This window comes from Microtus oregoni, unplaced genomic scaffold, assembly GCF_018167655.1.
Source record: "Microtus oregoni isolate MIOR12 unplaced genomic scaffold, Mior012 000007F_ref0000211, whole genome shotgun sequence".
NCBI lineage: Eukaryota > Metazoa > Chordata > Mammalia > Rodentia > Cricetidae > Microtus > Microtus oregoni.
In genome coordinates, this window is record NW_024543066.1 from 37,401,701 (window position 1) to 37,421,878 (window position 20,178).

A 20,178-nucleotide genomic window follows, 5' to 3' on the forward strand; every position below is an offset into this window, starting at 1 on the left:
AGGGCAACATTGAATAAATGGGACCTACTTAAACTGAGAAGCTTCTGTAAAGCAAAGGACACTGTCACTAAGACACAAAGGCAACCTACTAATGGTTTCAAATCTTATATTATGGTCATTGACTCATATAAATTAATTTTTGCAGAGTATCAGATATAGTGTATGTTTGTGAGTTTTGTACCATATAAAAAGTACTGTGTGTGAGTTTCCTGTGATGTTTTCTTTCTTTTCATTTGTTGGGATTTTTGTTTGTTTTCTAAAGAGAGAAGAAGAACCTGGAGTTGTTTAGGTGGGGGAATGAGGAAGATCTAGAAGAACTTGGAGAAGGGACAGAGCATGACAAGAACACATTGTATGAAAAAATTTTCAATTATAAGGAAATAGAAATATAATTTCATTTTAATTGTGACTATCCAATTTTCCTAGCACCTTTAGTTGAAATATGTGATCCTTTCTCAACTATGTGGATTTGTTAGCTTTGTTAAAAGTCTTGTGACCATTGCAACATTTTTCTGAAAGTAGATATTGTGATGATTTCGGTATTGTGGCTTTTATGTGAAATTGCTTTAACTGTCCACTGTTATATGAACTACTTTATGAGTTAAAGAGCAATTTTTTCAATTGCTAGACCAACCTCACTTCTAATTGCTATAACAATTCCATGTTCCAAAAGATGATTTTTAGAATTATGTTCTTTAATATAATCCATCTTCCTAAAACTGGGTCTATATAAGCTAAAAGAAATACTAAATCTTTATAGGACTGAGGGAACTCTTACCAAAAATGACAAGTCTAGTAACTGACTGCCTCGAGTGATATTCTTTTTGACTAAAATACACCAAAAGGCAGTTTATACACAGGGCATTTGTTCTAGCCTTCACTTCTGTGTATTTACCATCAGAATCAGCTCATTAGCATAAATGGAGACTTGAAGACTTGCTTGCTTATGTGTTAATGAGGACTAGAGATTTTAGAGGGGATTTCTAGCCTAAGTCAAGGTTAACAAGCCTTGTTGCCAAGTCTAGTTGGGAATACGAACTGCCACTGTGCCATCACCTCACATCTGCTAGATGCTGACAATAACCCATTCTGGGGCTAAGCATCCTGACGAACAGTACTTTCTTGTGATTTATTTTTGGCATATCTTCAAGTATTCATGAACACTGCCAGAAAAATATCATTTGTTCCTACAGGAATTCTTAGAATAGAAATTAATTATTTCCTTAGTTATGGTTCTTGTATATAGATAAAAAGTAATGGAAAAAGAAATTTTGCAGGAGAATACACCCTTATTACTTGAAGAGCGTTGCAAATCACTGGCTTTAAATTTGCAGTGTTTTGTTCAAATCATCAGACAATAAAATCTTGGAAGAATTACATTAATGAGAGACAAAGGAACAAGTTACTATTCATGAGTGTGCACTATAGATAAAATTATACTTACTATTATAAGCAAACTGATTATATCATTGTTCTTCATTTAACCTTGTATAACAAAAGAGATTCAGGTCCTACTTTGCTAATTTGTAACTAATATGAACTTCAAATCTGGCTCTTCTTTCTTAGATTAGTGTTTTTGTTGATTAGAAGTTTCCTAGAAAATTTCTCACATGTACATAATGCAGGCTCACCACTCTTATCCCCAAACAATCTCCTATTTCCCACACTTCCCAATTACTCTCTAAATCCCTATGTTTTTACTCACATACAAAAGCTACACTCACTCATAATCAGAGAATTCTGGTACCTAAAAAGAACAGGGGGAAACTTCAACCCCCTGAATTAGCCGAATCAGTTGATTTTTTAGGTCAGGAATGTCAAAAACTCTTAATATTATGAAAAGGCAATATAATTTAGATATCTGTTTTCTTTATTTAAAAGGCTGTAAATGAGTGCTATTTAGAAAGTAATAATTCACGGGAGAACTGAAGCTGACGGGGAATTCAATCATATAGCCTAAAGATTCTTAAAAGTTGGCTTAGATTCTTTTCCCCAACAAAAATCTTTTGTAATTCTGTAATTATATGTAGATTTGACTCACTTTTTGGAATTGTACCATAGAAATCTTTCTCTTTTTAGTTTAGCTCAATATTTTATTATTTTCTATGTGTACATATCTGTGTATGAACATCAGCACATGCATTTGAGTGCCCACAGGTGCCAAGAGGGAATCAGGGGTGTCAGAGGAGTTACAGACACCTGTTAGGAGACACCTGAAACTAACATTGGATTCTAGTCTTCTCGAGAACCCGGTTCCTGAAAGCCAATCCCAGATCCTCTTCAAAGGCAGTAAGTAATTAACTAACAACTAAGCCATATCTCCAACCCAAAATTTACGTGTGATTATATTTTTATTACTGTTTTTTTCTGAGTATGAATATGTGTCTGTCTGTGTTAAATATACATGTTCTTACCTGTGGAATCCAGAAGAGGGTATCAGAACTCCTTGATCTGGAGTTGTAGGTAATTGTGAGCCACTAGGTTTGAGTGCTTGCAAAAGAAATTGTGTCCTCTGAAAGAGATTCACGTACTCTAAATTGTGGAGTCATTTCTTCAGTTCCTGGGTAAATGTTTAAATTAAAAACATTTTTCCTAAAGTCTCACACAATGCAAATTATATGCAAACCATTGTCAGACTGTACTCTGTAGGGAATCATGCTAAGCAAAAGGAGTTTGGACTTGTTCAGTGAGCTGTGTTTGTTGGGAGTATCACCCATCTGCAGTTAGCTGAATCCATAGTCGTGGAAACTGTATGTCTGAAATTCCAACTGTATGCATAAACCACACTCTAAATACACACAGCAAGAATACAAATGGAGTTATAAATGTCTACAGATGCAGGAGATCCTAGGAACCTTTGTCTGTAGCCCCACCAGGGAGCAGTAGTTATAGTGCAGTTGGTACTTTGAGTAGCTGCACCATGACCTGTTTCAAAAGGCCAGCACTGTGCTTCTGAAGGAAGAACAAAGGAGAGATGTGGAACAGGAATCCATTAATCAGAGGCTCTTCCATTTTTAGCTGGGTGATAGTTCTTAAGATGAAAATGTTATAATGTGCAACAGGGTAGGGACTCAAGATAGAGTAAAAAAGAAGCCAGTTGACAAGAAGACTGGAGAAACTTTCCCACCAAGACTACAAGTAAGAGACAGAGTATTCTGCAAAATAGACCTGAATCTACAAATAGGGAAGAGGTAAGCACTATGTAAATGACTCATTGAGGGTTAGGAATCTGATAGTTCAAGGTCTTTGAACTTCTAACCATTTCCAGCTCTCTGGCCAACATCTATCTTTGCAAATATTTTCTTAATGAATTGCCTCTATTTCTACCACGAGTGCCTGGCCCAATTCTTCATTTTAAATTGGAAGTATATGAAGGTCTCTACAGGTGCCCTCTTGACTCTAGTCCACACATATAAGGGCAAATCACAATAACTGAATAATTTTAATCTACAGAGGCTCTTCAATCAACTGCACAGTCCATGTAGTATATCAGGTGCACATCCTCATGATAGCAAGGCTGACTAGTACCATTGTTTACTGCAGGTGAACTACAGGACAGCATCCTCAGAGAGTATCATGGGGCAGCATGTTAAAAGTCCAGAAAAACATCAAACTTCAAAACTGGAAGTGCAGTCTTTATTTGATGTATATTATTTTTATATTCTTCTAAAACTGAAAGAACATTCTCGAGCCAAGCACAGCAATATCATGATTCTACCACACAGCTATGCTGTAGATGGAAACAGCTTCAAGAGTTAATAATGAAATGTCATACAAAAACTAGGAAGCCACGAGTTTTGAGTTTCTATTACTTCTGATTCAAGACAAAATTGAAACAGGACACAATGGTGTAAGTTTGTAACCCCATACCAGAACAGAATAATGAGTTTGAAACCAGCCTGAGAGAACAATGAAGATCCTGTCTCAAAGCAAACAGGAGATACGCTCTGTGATAGAACCCTTGCCTACCATGTGTAACCCTTGATTCAATTGTCAGTTGACAAATGAAATGAGCAAAACGTATAATGAAAATAAACAACTATAATAAAATTTAAATGAAGCTATAGTTTTACATATACTTAATGGTTTTTATAGTGGTGCTTTTCTTTCTCCTATTTGAGAATTTCCTTTATGCATATAATACAATTTGATCAAATTCACTACAATCCCTCCCCTTAAATGCCCCCACCACTCTTCCCGACTTCATATGCTTTTTTGCAAACACACTGAGTAGCAATACCGGTACCAGCATGAGTGTAGAGATGTTTTCTGGAGCATGGCAAAGTCAAACAGGATCTGCATCCTTGAAGAAAATTGACTCTTCCCACTTCTCCCCTCCAATGGCCACAATCAATGCTAGGATCTTGGCTAGTTAGGTATGAAGACAGGCCTACAGTGAGCAAAACCATTCCCTGAACAAGGGATGCTGGACTTTATAAAATGGAAAAGTGAGATGAAATGAATACTTTTTTATCTCTCTTTATTTGCTAACTGTGGATGTGGTGTGACCAGCTGCTTCAAGCTCCTTCTATCTTGACTTTTCCTCCATAATGGGTTATATTTTAAACTGTGAGCTAAAATAAACTCTTTATTAAAAAAAATCTGCAGCAGTAAGTTTCATGTCTATTTCATATAAAATTCTTTATTTTAGGCCCATCCCCACCTCAGTCAAGGCATGTTCTAATTTTTAGATTGTCACACTTATTTACTTCCCATTGCACTAGCTTCTTTATGAGGAACTTTTCTCTTGTGGTCCTGAGGATTCTTGTTTCCCATGAGCGGTCAGGTAAGCACAGGTTTCTTTTCAGAGATCACTTAAGATTTGTTTAGAGAATATACCCAGTCTCTAGAGAGAGGTAGTGAAGTAGCTAGAAACCACTGCATGGTGACAAACAGTAAGCATGTCAGAACCTGGATCCGGCTGTAGACAAAGCTTTAATCCTATTGTTTGACTTACCATATATAAAATCAAAGAAAACACAATTTCTCCCACTTGTAATTAAAATTATTCATACTGCTATTGTATTTTCTAAAAGTTTTCCTGACGCTATCTTCATGTGAGGACTCTAGTGTCTGTGGGTCCATAAAACCATTTTGTCAATAACATATTTCTGACTTAAGAGTTTAGGGAGTAAACTTAGAAATTTATACTTCTTAAAAGACATTCAATAGTATTGTCATGTGTCTGAACTTTAACATACCATAACAAAATCTGGATGCAAGGATTAAGATGTTATATGTTTTGGTAAAGTTTGACAGCATCAGTGCTAATGTATGATGTAGACCTTAGGTCTCCTTGTACTACCTACAAGATTACACACATTGAATAATACTTTACTAACCTAAATTATAGAAAATATAAAATCGTTGGCTATTCATTCAAGATATCCTCTTGCTTACCCAAGAGTTTGATTGTCTTTGGCTAACACTGAGCACCAGTGCACACTAACAAATGATCATTGAAATTAATGACCTCGTATTGTACTAGCTTCAGGACAGCTGTTCCAGAATCTTCTAACATGAACTTATTATACTTCTTGCTGCAAAGGTTGACGTGGCCTGTGCCATTGCACCATCTGCTCAGCTCTCACTCACCAGCATCTGCTATTCTTGCCTTGGCACCATCTGCCTGACCATCTCCATCCCCATCTGCACTGTTCAGTGGTACTGCCGAAATTACAACACATTTCACCTTCTCTTAAACAGAAGGATGCCTGAGTCCTGAGTCATTTCTCCTTTTAGACTTTAGGAGCCCTTTGTGAGATATCTATAAGGTTTACTTTAAGAATACCTTCATTCTCATGAGCACAAATTGTATACTATTTGTGACTTTTAAAAATTGGAAAAAGCTCTGTATGGTTGGCTATAGTAAGATACATAGAGTTTCAAATCACCACTATAAAATTACTTGGAATTCAGACAATGTGTTGCTTTAAAAATATTTTGCAATCAGGAAAAGTAGAACAAAGGCATGTGCTTGTCAGCAACATTAGATGTATAAACATGTCTGATGTAAGTTTGCCATATAATTGGTTAACAAACTAATAAGAAACATAATGTGAAAATTATTAAATGTAAAATACCTTTTTTATCCAAATTTGGTAATAGACAGATATATGAAGGGTTAAAATAGAAGACTTGCAGTCATTTGTTGAAAGTCTGTAAAGGTTTACCCTGCTACCTACATTCTTTAGTGACTTTTCTTTATATGCATGCACCAATGAATCCTGCCCTGCAGAAAAGAAGATCTGATGCAAGAAAAGGCTTTGAGTTCAGGAAAATGAAGCATGGGGCAATGAAAAATTGGCAAGGAAAAGGAAAAAGCCAGTGAGACTGAATTGTGTGACAATCTTTACACACTGGATTAGTATACTCAGTTTCTGCTTTTCACCCTCCTAGAAGACCACGCCAAAACTCGCTTCTTCACTGACATTTTTTCTGCAGTCACAAAGAGTGGAAATGCCCAATAATTTCCATTTGAAGTGTTTAGAATGTTAATAGAAAAAGAAATAATGCTTTTAGTACAGATCTAATATAAACTTGTCTCACATGGTTCCTGTAAATAAAAAATTGCAGGCTCACTAACTACACACTTTTATTGGAAGGATCATTGAAAGGCAGAAAAGGAGCCATAATAATCAGAAATAAAGATGAGAATGATGTCTGAGCTCAGTTACACCAAAGCGTAGGGCCACAGGGCTGCTGAAGGCTGGGGTGAAAAGTTGGAAAACATTAGGAAGTATCCAGAGAATGCTTGTCTTGTTAACTAGATTTATCCAAAACCAAATCAATCCTTCACATCTGTATAACAAAAGGCAATCAGAGCAAGAACCACAGAAACTAGAAGCAGAGTTGTTATTTTTTTAAAGTAGTCAGGAATAACACTGTGTAGAGAAAACCTTTTTTCATATAAGAATGTTACAGAGGGAAGGAGAAAAGAATAATCTTCCACATTGTTGGGACTGGAATAGGTCTACAGAGAGACTGTACTGGTAGGCCACAGCCTCATGACGAGACACAGATTAATAGAAATGGGTTGATTTAAGATGTAAGGGCTAGCTAGGAATATGCCTAAACTTTTGGTCAAACAGTGTTGTAATTAATATCATTTAATGTTATTATTTGGAACTCGGTGGCCAGGAAACTAAAGCTCAGTCTCCTTTTACAGATCACAGTTCCAGGCATGAAATTAAAGCTTTGAAATCTTCCTTTGGAAAGGAGAAAGACCTGGAGGATAGTGGTACCAACAATCTGAAAATGCCTTTTTAAAATGTGCTTGCCTGTGTTGAAGTTCTTTAACTAAAAACATTTAAAAGGCAAAATGAAACAAAATAATCAGTTTAATTAGAAATAAATTGGAAAAGGCCTATAGAATAAGGAATGTATTTTTTTCTTACAAGTTGTGAAATGTATTTGTGTTCTGATTGATCTATTACTTTAGAAAGTGTTAAAAATGCTCAAGAACCTTGAAATCATAAAGTAAAGCTATGATCATAAGTTAGGGTCAACTGATTTCTAAAGAAATAATTATAAATTTAGTGTCTTCCAAATTCCACTGCTTGTAAGCCTACATTAGATACAGTCATGGCGTGGGCCTTCCCTGTCACTGATTAGCTACAGTCATCCTGGGAAGATCCCTGTTCTGTGAACTCCATTCATAGTGCTCCTCTCTTATGGGTCTAATTGTTGTTTTCCCTCATTTACACAGCATATTTACTACCACTTTTCTATATTGAGTTAGGCAAATGCATTGTGTTACAGTTGCCTACTCTATTCAATACATTAGTGCACTGTTTTATAACACAGAATATAACACAGAGATGATGGAGTCCAGGGTGCGGGGGGGGGGGGGGTTGCAGGCTTCACCATCCTTATATAAGTGTCCTTTATCATGATCATACAGGAGAACCACTTAGTGATACATTTCTCAGGGGGTCTCTCCTTCACTAAATAATACATGACTGCATTCTGTTAATGAGATTATATGTGTTTATTCTCTTTCTCTTTCTTTCCCACCCTCTCTCTGTCTCTTTCTGTCTGTCTCTGTCTCTCTCACTGTGTGTGTGTGTGTGTGTGTGTGTGTGTGTGTGTGTGTGTGTGTGTTGGCGTGGCATGTGTTGAGAAATCAGAGGACATCTGACAGGAGTCAATCCTCTCTCTTTCCACCACATGTGTTCCTAGAATCTGACTGATCCCTCAGGCTTGTTAGCACACACTTTTACCCACTGAGCCATCTAGCGAGCCATAATGTAATTGCAGCTAACACATTGAGCAGCATTTAACTGAGTTACTGTTGCTAATATTCCAGACTATTTGAATCTGGTTTTTTTTCTTTTCTTTTTTTTTTGTTTGTTTTTTGAGACAGGGTTTCTCTGTGGCTTTGGAGCCTGTCCTGGAACTAGCTCTTCTAGACCAGGCTGGTCTCGAACTCACTGAGATCCGCCTGCCTCTGCCTCCCGAGTGCTGGGATTAAAGGCATGCGCCACCAAAAAAAATCTTTTTAAAAAAATCTTCTCAAACTTGGAAAAAAAATTTTATGGATCCATTCTCTATTCCTAGTGACCTACTTATAAATCAGTTAGACACATCCCCACCACTAAAAATATGTGAAAGAAATATTATTTTATTTAATTATTTTCTGTCTTTTTAAAAAATCATGTGAAGCCCTAGGGGATAATAGACACTAAATTATCTAAAATAAAGGGCCTGTATTATTATTTATCTACTTAAAGTTTCTGAGATTTGAAGTTAGCTGTCAGAACCATAATATTGCTGTGTGTAATATTTCAGTAATTGTAACTACTGTCATCAGAAAGTATTGGGGGAATTCCTTCTAAATTCAGAAGGAATGCAAACAGGCTATGGGCTAAAAGGGCATGATAACATTCTGGATTTTTTTTTTAAATGTACAATTCCTCATCATATATGTCTTTCACTTGCTTCGTTAAAGTTACCACAAGATACTTTATATTATTTGTGAGTTTCACAAATGGTATTGTTCCCTTGATTTCTTTCTCAGCCCATTTATCATTTGTATATAGGAGGGCTACTGATCTTTTTAGTTAATGTTGTACCCAGCCAGTTTGTGGAAGGTGTTTATCAGTTGTAGGAGTTCACTGGTAGAATTTTTGTGGTCACTTTTGTATATCATCTGCAAATAGTGAAAGTTTGATTTCTTCCTTTCCAATTTGTATACCTTGACCTCCTTTTCTTGTCTTATTATTCTACTTAGAACCCCGAGTACTATATTGATTAGATATGGAGGGAGTGGACAGCTTTGTCTTGTTCCTGATTTTAGTATAATCGCTTTGACTTTCTCTCCATTTAGTTTGATGTTGGCTGTCGACTTGTTGTATATTGTCTTTATCATGTTTAGGTATATTTCCTGCTTTCTCCAAGACCTTTATCATGAAGGGGTGTTATATTTTGTCAAAAACTTTTTCAACATATAATGAGATGATCATTTGTTTGTTTTTCCTTTTGATTAGTTAATACGGTGGATTACATTGACAGATTTTCAATGTTGAACTCTCCCTGCATCTCTGGGATAAAGACTACTTGATCATGATGGATGATTTTTTTTTGATATGTTCGTGGATTTAGTTTGCCAGTATTTATGTTTTGGATAGTTCTTGGAATTTTACACAGTACTTTTCACATGCTAAGGAGGAACTTTAAAGGCAAGCTACAGCTCCCAGTCTTAGAAATTTCTATAACTCTGATGCCCTGGCTAATCTCTAACAACTAGGTTGAAACATCTTTCTGCTTTAGCTTTCTATTTGGAAGGAGATACAAGTGTGTGCTGCTAGACTGTGAGGTTTTTCTTTTGTTAATATTTTCTGATCTGCAGCATGACCTGGGAGATGCTTCATGAGTCACGAGTCAAGCATTGTGTGAATATAATTACATCACTACTGATTCATGAACTTTGATTGTTTGGTTAGTTTTGTTTCAGGCTGTGCTGAAGGAGATGATTTAAAGTTGATATTATGCAGAATCTCTTTATTTTGTTTTTTATTTGAATTAAAATTTGCTCCCAATGACTTTACATTTGCATTTTCAAAGAAAACTTCACTCTACACAAAATAACTTTTGAAACTACCAGAAATTGAATGTTAAAATGATCTGGTATTCCAAGTTGCCATCTCTGCTTCTAAATTCTTTGGAATTTCTGAACCAGAAAATGCCATTGGACCTATTGTATGTAAAAGAATCACAGGCACACAGCAAGAACTTAGAGTTATACGGATTGTGTTTTTTTTTTAAAAAAAAAAATCAGTAATGACCAAAACCTAAGGAATGAGTTTAAAAGAGAGTTATACAATCTACACCACTTCTAGGTATATGCGTACTCTATGTGAGAAAAACACAAAGATCTATGCATATCACAGCATCCAGGAATATAATGAGCCAGTTACCTATCTGAAGATTATACATACACTCATGTACATACATACAAACAGACAGACATAAAGAAGAAAGAAATAATACTCTTTAGTGCTTAAAGAAAACTGTAGCCTGGGAGCATTATATTAAGTAAAATAATCCAAAGTGAAAGACAAAATAGTACAAGTTTTCTCTAATTTATGTATCACAGAGCTTATAGAGATATGTAAAACAATTTTTATTCATGGTCTGAAATAGGAGGGATGCTAAAGAGAGAAGTTTCTACTAGAAACTTCCTATATACATATACGTAAAAATAGTTTAAAATTGAGTTACTCTAAAACAGGGTAATGATAACCATTCTAGACACCACAGGAAAACAAATTAAAGACCGAGGACCAGAAATGGCTTTCCTTAGGTATTCATCTGGATGCTTTACTGGATGGCTTTTCATTGCTCTATAAGCTTCTATGTATAATTCTGGAAAAATAGTATTGAACAAACTATTTTTTTTTTTTGGTGTTTTTCAAGACAAGGTTTCTCTTAGCTTTGGAACCTGTCCTAGAACTACCTCTTGTAGACCAGGCTTGCCTTGAACTCACAAAGATCCGCCTGCCTCGGCCTCCCAAGTGCTGGGAATAAAGGCATGCGCCACAACCACCCGGTTTAAACAAACTCTTAATAACTTATTTTATACCCATAGATTAGGGCATCTCCTAATCCTTATCAGAGAAGTTTCTTTTGACAGTAGATTGTGATTAACACAAAGACTCACAATCCATTAAGGGGCCAGAAACAAGAGACCACAGAATGTTCAGCCCTAAACAGAACATCTGTATCATATCCCTTACCCCCAAGTCTCGGGCAGACAATAGGAAGAGAATAACAGCCAAAAGTGGTCAATGACAAAAGGAAACAGTGCTTTCTAGACACAGGAAGTCTCAAATGTGAAGCTTTCACATGAGTGGAAAGGTGGTAGCGTTCATCAAATCTGTGCAAACTCAAGACAGATGAAATCCCAGTATGGAGAAGGAAGATGAGCATAAAATCACATGCCTAACTAATAAGCTAACGGTGATTGCTGAGGAAGAGAGAGTCTATCTTTCCTGAAACTTCCAGTTCCTGATAGATTGACCATGCTCGAGTGAAGGCCACATGTCCAAGGGTTTATGCACAGTGTCAATTGTCCTTGATGAGCTTAATTTAAAGAAAAGTGAGAGAGTACACAAATTGAGTAAGAAGGGAATTCCCAGACAATGTATCTGGGAAGCATAGACTCAAATATGCCTAAAACACATTGTTGAAAATTCTCAAAGAACTCATAAAATGAAAAATAATAAATCTAGAATATATATATGACTTTTGATAATGACTAAAAGTTATGTATCATATTGATATCATTCACTACTTTAGATTAGTTGCCATTCACTAGATTTCCAGATTCTTAGGTCTAAGAACAAGAAACCTGACAATTGTTTACAGATAATTCTTAGGAATTGTACTGGTTTAGTTACTTAGTATTGGAGAGTCTCCTCCAATAACCACGATTTCATTAGTTTTGAAGTTATCTTGGTGTTCAGTATTAAACATCTAACTGGACTCAAGAGAAACATTTTGTGTGTACATATATAGGAGCATTGGAATCTCACAAGAGGAGATACTAACAATGTCAAATCCTGTCCTATGAGTCTTTTCAGCTAGAAAGTATGCAATTATTTTTGAAAAAAAAAACATTTTCTTTCATACTTAGCAAACAGATATTTGATTTTTGATTCATTTTGTATTATGCATTTATGCTTTCTAAAGTTTTGGTAGCTGATTTCTGAGTGAATGACTGATTTTAAAGTTTCTTTTAAATGCATTTATTTTAAGGAACAGGATGTGTTCACAAACACATTAGTCTTTATTTATCTCCCAAGGGAATTTTGGGATGGCTCCAATTTAAAATACTCTATCATGTTGTTGCATCATATGTTAGGCCAATGTGTCTTTATTCTTTGTTTCAGGAGAAAAGTCACTGCAGATCCCTCCCTACTATGCTAAAAATCTTAAGCAGAAAGAGAACAATTTATGGAAATAGAAGGGAGATGAGCAGAAGCAGCCAACTGGCACCATGTTTGGGGCTTGCATGCAAATCAGGTTCCTCTGTGCTTTCCAACACTTCGCAAAATCTTTTGAAACCATATTTAAAGCTGGATAGCAACTCTATATGAAGTCATCAGTGATATAAATACAGACAGCACTGTGTTGGGGAGAGCAATGCCAGGGATTGACAGGACCAACAGATAAAATGAAGGCAATTAAGTTTCCACAAACAGTTGACTTGGTGTTGAAACAACACTCTTCTTGTAGACAGCAGTGTAGTAAGAAATAAATGACAATCATTCATTTCCAATACATAAACGAGACTGGTCTACTGAAAAAAAAAAGAATTCTTTTCCAGTTTTCTTCTTTCAACATGTACAAATAAATTCTTCAGTAATCTGTGGTCGAGCAAAGGTTCTTGTCTACAAAGGGTTACACAACTTTAAATAACTTTTGATACTTTATCAACTTAGTATCATTCCCTCAAACTCTTCTGGCTACAGGTTTGCAAGTTTTGAAAAATACTTTTTTTGTTTGTTGCAGACTGTTTCCCAGGGATTCATTATAAATCCCTTACCAAGGACAGGAAATTAAATTCTACTTTAGAAGCATCAGTTTTTCTGTTAAATTTTATTTAACTCCCATGTGAGCACAAAATAATCTTCTACTACTTACATTTTATTTTCTCCCCTTCTAGAAACTCAAGTGACCTTACTTTTAAAAAGATGTGAAGAAATATTTTTTATTAAATAATGTTTTCAAATATACAAGGGAAAAAATATTATAAAGTAATGGGAGAAATCGTTCAATATAATTTTATACAAAGGTGTATATATAAATGGACATATATATATATATATTTGTGAATAAATATTATAAGCATGAAACATTATAGGTGATAGATATAAGGTAGTAAAATATGTAGGTATTAGGAAAAAAAACGTTGATTGATGGTCTGTAGATGATAGCTATGTTCCTTTCCAAAGCATCTGATTTTCATCATATGCATGTTAAATTATACATGGGCAAAAGAGAGTAAATAGGAGAAATTCCCTAAAATTCATTTGAGAGCACAGTTTGTTTTATTTGTATGCACTTATAACGAGCTCAAACAATTCATAATGCCCTCCTTTGATGTTTCTGAAAATAATAAAAGAAATTAAAACAATCGTAAGAGAAACTAAAAGTATCAGCCCCAGAGTGAGTTTTCTATTTCATGTGTGGTTTCTGTCTATTGGTGGGAACTGGCATTCTTTGTTTTCCAAAAATCTGTTTACTTCTTTGCCATAAACTCGAGAGATGTCTGGAGGCATAGTGTTTATTTATTGAATGTACAATACAAACCTACTTAAATTTCCAGAATTCTCAAGGCAGTTTGTTATCACTATATACTTCTGATTGTATGTCTGCCAAAACCTTGTCTTCTTGTAGATTTTTTTTCTGTAATAATTGAGATCTTATGTTAGTAGTTTTACTTACATCCTGAGAAACTCTAAACCTGTCTGGAATAATATAGTATCATCTCATAAATGCTTTGTAAGCACAACACTTCGGCCACTAAAAAACCAATATCGGTAGGTTGCATAGTTTGTATGTTTGTTTATGCTAAGCAGAGACATGCAGAAAAGAATCACTTCACATTAGTATTTTAATAGATTGGAGAAATGACTCAGTAGGTAAAGTCCTTTACAGACACACATCAGGAGCATAGTTCAATTCGATAACCAACACCCAAATAAAAAATTGGAACTGCTGGCACACTCTTTCAATCCTTGCATAGGGAAAAATTGATACAAGATGACTCCTGAAATTTGCTGACCAGTTAATATAAAAAAGAAATCCATATTTAAAAAATGAGGTTTTGAGTGATTGAGGAAGGTGCCTTACATTGATCATTAATCTCTGGTCTCCACACACATGTAAACATGAGTGCACACACGAGAACACAAGTGTACACATACATATTCATATCACACACACATACATGCGTATATTTAAATAAATATCTTTGAGCTACAGAAAGAAACTAACAAAGTACTTTCATTTTCGTTACCACTACTGAGCTTTTCAGGATTCTTGCTATTCCTCTTTGATTCTGCCTGATGATTCGCTGGATTTCTTCTGTGTCTGTTGTTATGTCCCCCTTTTCATTTCTGATTTTGCTAATTTGGATATTCTCTCTCTGCCTTTTGGTTAGTTTGGATAAAGGTTTGTCTATTTTGTTGATTTTTCTCAAAGAACCAACTCTTTGTCTCATTGATTCGACATATTGTTTTCTTTGTTTTTATTTTGTTGATTTCAGCCCTCAATTTGATTGTTTATTGCCATCTAATTCTCTTGGGTGAATTTGTTTCTTTTGGTTCTAAAGTTTTCAAATGTTTTGTTAATTCACTAGTGTGGGATTTTTTTCAGATTCTTTATGTATGTATTTAGTGCTATGAACTTTCCTCTTTACCCTGCTTTCATTGTGTCCCATAAATTTAGGTATGTTATGTGGGCAATTTCATTGAATTTTAGGAAGTCTTTAATTTTCCCTTTATTTCTTCCTTGACCCATTTATGATTCAGCCAAGTCTTACAACTAAGTCTTACAGTGTCTTCTCAGTGTAAGAATTTAATACTGGTAAATCATCTCTTGGTGATGTTGTCTAAGTCATTGTATAATACAGAAACATACCCTTCATCATGATTTGTAATCCGCAGGCTATGACTTTGCTCTGAACATGTTGTACTCATGAAACACTTGTTCATGCAGTTCCTGGATCTGTTGAAGTCATTCCCCTCATACTGACTGCCTCACTGAGTTGATGTTCTTTGTGAAGTGTCACTTAAAACCGTAGTATGCAGTGCAGACAAAGACGTGGTTCTTAGTAGCACACGGTTTTAAGAGCTACGTGAACCTGGGTAAGTTCTACACCACACATATTTTTAGTTCACTTAATTGTAAAGGAAATGCATATGTAACAGTTCAGTAGCATTGCTATAAAATAGAGTGCATGCAAAGTCTGCTAATATTGTTGTGATCTAAAAGCAAAGGTCTGCCATTTCCACACTTTCAAGAGGATTTTTGATCAATATATTTTGTACAAGATAATGTTACTTGTTGAGTTCACTCTCATGAACTATCATGGGAAGGAATCAGAAGAGAGACTTGTCATGTGGGACTAATTATCACAAGTTATAAAAAATCTGATAGTGCTGATTTAAACATCTTTACTTAAGTTTTAAGTTTTGCACATGTATATATTTTATGTTAAGTAGATTCCCCTCATACCTCCATTCCCTTCTTCTCTATCTTTTCTCCTTTATTTTCTTTTGTTACATTGGGCATTTTATTCCTCCCTATATGTCATGTATCCCTATATAATTTTGTGTTTATATTTAATCAAGGCACCATAAGTAAGTGAGAGAAGATATGAGACATTTGTCCTTATGAGATTGTGTTAGCTCACTTAAAATGATTATCTCCAGTTGAATTCATTCTCAAGTGAAAGACAAGATTGTGTTCATCTTAATGGATAAAAAAATGACTTATATACTTTTCTATCTTTATGTGTGCAAACAGCAGATAGAGGACATTTTTAAACCATTACTCTGTTGTTAGAAATCTAAGTTGATTCTATAATGTAGCTATTGTGAGGAATGCTGCAGTAAACATTGTCATGTGTCTCTTTGATGTGGAGTTGACTTGGAGGGTTTTTTTTTGGGGGGGAGGGGGTAAACCTGTTGTTAGATCTTTGAGATCCCTCCATACAGTCTTCCATAGAGGCTGAACTAGTTTGCATTCCAACTAGCATTGTAAAGCATCCAACTAAGGAATAAGTGGCGTCTGGGACACCTTTTATTTTATCTGAATCTGTTTGAAGCTGCCAACAATACAGCCAGCCAGCAGAAGAGTGTAACACTCCAACAAGTAGAAGTCCTACATATGTTTTACATCCGCTGTTTCCCTTGGGGACTCATTGTGTGAGTCCTTTTTGCTTTACCCAAGTAAAGCAACCTACAGAAGCAATTGCGGACTCGGGGGAGGAGGGCTGTTTTTAGCTGTCCAAACACCTCTCTGAGGCTGTTTTGATTGCTAGTCTCTGATCTTTCTCCCACTGTTCAATATCTTCATGTGAGATCTGGGATCCTGTAAAATCACATAACTGTGTGTCCCACTTGCCTACACACTTCCTCATCAGTGTCTCTCGTCTGTGCCCTTCTTCCTTTCTCATTCCCCTTGCGGTTTTTCTCTCTGTTCTACTTTTTTCCCCATTATGTGTGCCATTCTCCTGTGCTCTGATTCGGGAAAACATTACCTTCAGCATATATTTCATAGTGTACATGATGAGTGCATACTCATTTCTTCAGTGAGTGACCTTTAGTACAGAATTTAATAAATTAATCTAATGCAAAAATTAAAAAGGAAAAGCAAAAGGAGGACAATTTATTTAAAAAGTAATGATGAGATACTCATAAAATAAGTTTGGATTTATGTAAAACAAATGTAATCTGCAATAAGTCATGCAGTATTCATTTTTAAATTCATGGCACATTAAACATATTTTTGTTTAAGACATAAGATAGAGTTCAAATTCCTTATTTTATATTTTATATTCAAATGACGTTTCCTTATTCAATTTCATTTTAGACTTTATAATAAATCAGATGATAATTTCTGTAAATTTAAATTTACATATCATAATATTTCCTTGATGGTTTTTTTTGTATCTTATGTCACCAATGTCCTCCACGCCCCATTTTGCCACATTTTAATATGCTTTAATATCTATAAGGATAAGATTTCAAGTTTTCCTATTCTTCAATATTATCAAAGATGAATCACTGTCCAGAGGAAAAATACTTTCATGATTTGTCTACTCAGATAACCAGCAATTATCAAACACTCATATACACAGAGATACACAAACACAGCATTAGCTATAATAAGTGAAAACAAAACTAGACATCTACTTTTAAAACTTTAGTTAAATAAAATATACCGCTTTAAAATGGGCATCTATACCACATGTCCTCTTTCTAAGGCTTAGAGATCACTGAAGTAGGTGAAATAATTATAAGAACCAGGAGCATTGGGTGACTACAAGAATATTGTTTTCAGAATACAGCAGAGTGATTGTAGATATGAAATTACAACGACTGTAACAGACTGCACAGTCTTAGGTATTAGCAGCAAATCCAAGGCAGACAAAATCCCATTATGGACACAGAAAGTGGGCACAAAGGCCCATTCATTGTTGAGGCACTGTTGGCCAGTGATGGCTGCTGAAAAGGCACAGTCAGTCTTTTTTAAGGATGTGATCTCTGATCCAAGAATGGCAACACAAATCATATTTTATGAAATTAAATACAAACAATCAAAACAAAAATATGGGAGAAGTTGGGAAAGGAGGTAAATGTGATCAAAATACGGTGCATGAAATTCTCAAAAAACGAATAAAAAAAAACTGTGATCTATTTTGAAAACTTTCAAAGAACATAGATAATTCACACAAAACAAAAAGAAAAGTATAATCAGGTAATTATAACAACAGACAAAATATTGAGCAAAGACTAAACAAAAGACAGTACCTAATGTCTGCTAAAACATTAAATGTACTCAGTATTATTATTGACAGGATAAATATAAGTTAAAATTTTAATGATACATCAATATGTAAAATAAAAGATAATAACAAAAGCTTTAAAGTAGCAAGTACAAATAGAGGGTGAGGACAAGATGCATGGATGGCTCTTTTGAAAAGCATGAATTTGTTAAAAATTGAACTACTCTGGAAAATCATTTAAATTTCCTAAAGGAAAACACAAGTATTTCAATAGCCCAATAGTTTCTGTCTAAGGTAGACAGTACAGCTCTAAAAAGGGAATATAGTTTATACCAAAACATATATGAATAGCATGTTCATAAACACTATTGTTAAAATCCTAACTGAAATATATCAAAGTCTGTGAATAACAAAAAGGATATATATGTGTATATATATATACATATATATACATATATATGTACATGTATATATATACACATATATATCCTTTTATGATAGATAGATTGTGGACATCTGCATAACTATTAACAAGCACAAACTTCCTCATATGCACCATGAATGATTTACATAAGCTTAACAGTAGGTGTAGAAACTAGCACTGAAATATTTTATATATTTATGTCAGCAGCAGAAAGCTTATATTGATTATATTGACCAGTACCACCTATAGCCATGAAAATCAAGATGCTCTTTTATTTGGGGGCTATAGATTAAATGAGGTGTGAGGGACGTACATGGGTATTGGAAAGACTCAATGTTTGCATTGATTGCTCTAGAGGTAATACGTTTGTACACATACACACAAAGTGATCATTGGACCCCGGAGATTTGATTGCATTCCAGTAGTCTGTTGACTACTGCAGAGGTTAACATATTCACCGTGGAAAAGAAGATCAAATGTGAAATGTAGGCAGTTTGGTTATTGAGCCAAGGCAAGGAAGAGCTTGTTCTCCATTAACATTCACTAGGAAAGGTCATGGTCTAACAATTCCTGGACGGGAAAACTGTTCCAAAGGCTTACCACAGGGCACTGCTTGATCTTCCTCAACCTTTTCCCACATCCTTAATCTTTCCTCCCACGAAATATTAACTTTTAATTGTTCGTGTGAACCATCTGTCCAAGCTGAAAGTTTGGAAAATAAGTTTATATAACCAGTTTCTCAAGACTGAGGTATTATTATTTATTTTTTAAGAGTATTGACTGAAAGTTGCATGTTTGGAGTAAAATAAATGATTCAAAGGGAACTGCTGAGTTTTTTTTCTCCTTTGTCTCTGTTTTATCTGAGTTCAGACAACTAACTGGCATCTCAGATGAAAGGTCAACATGGTTTTGAGGTTTGAAGGATCTCTCAACACACACTGGATGTTCAGCCGTGACTAGTCTGTGGGTTTCATTATGTCCCAGTGATTCTGTGAACAAGGCTCAGTCCTGAGACCATTTCCTCCTCCAAGCCTCATTCCGTCATGCTCTCTGATCCCCTCTTTAGGTCAGCATCCTTGCTGATGTCAGGCTTTGCTTGCTGCAGAAACCTCAAGCTTTTGTCTGCCGCTTTCCACTCCTTCACTCTCTCCATTGACTCCTGATTTTGAGTTGTGTCGACAAGCACAGCCCAAGAGACCAGAGTCTGCAATCCCTTATGCTCATACCTTGACTAACAGCAATCCTTGGGTTCCATTTTCATCCTAAAATCCTTAATGCACCGCTGATGCTTGCATATCAAATAGTATCTTCCTGTTTGAACTTAGTCATTTCAAGCACTATTTGAGCTTTAACCAACTTACTGACTTTGTACTTTCAAATCTCTAAGGAATATTAGTATGAATGGAGACGTTCTGCCTGTCCACAACGCTAAAGCCAAAGTGGACGTTGGGGTATGAGATGTCTTTCATAGCAGGTTTTCTTCTTTCAGTCCAGTTACCTTAATCTTTGCTAATCTAAACTTCTGGGTATGAGCTAAATATACTAAAGTAACTAAAATCCTAAGAGAAACTAGTCATCCCATAATCACTTTCAAGATGTCAGGGTAAGTGTATTTGTGGTTTATGTCTGTTTTTCACGGGTTTATCCCATAGTGTTCAATCCCTCATGCATGTTGCATGAAACAATTGTTTTCATCCATTTGTGACAGCTTTCTTTGTATCTGAAATGCTTACCT

General features: G+C 35.3%; 1 protein-coding gene across 1 annotated transcript in view; it reads left to right on the forward strand.

Moving 5' to 3' along the window:
• The first annotated feature begins 3,051 nt into the window (after nt 1-3,051).
• The window catches only part of Crisp1 (cysteine rich secretory protein 1), a 37,964-nt gene continuing 20,837 nt past the window's right edge, over nt 3,052-20,178 (forward strand). Inside the window, exons 1-2 of the mRNA XM_041655115.1 lie at nt 3,052-3,191; nt 4,725-4,786. Coding sequence (XP_041511049.1) covers nt 3,052-3,191; nt 4,725-4,786 — 202 coding nt within the window. The remainder of the gene's footprint in view (nt 3,192-4,724; nt 4,787-20,178) is intronic.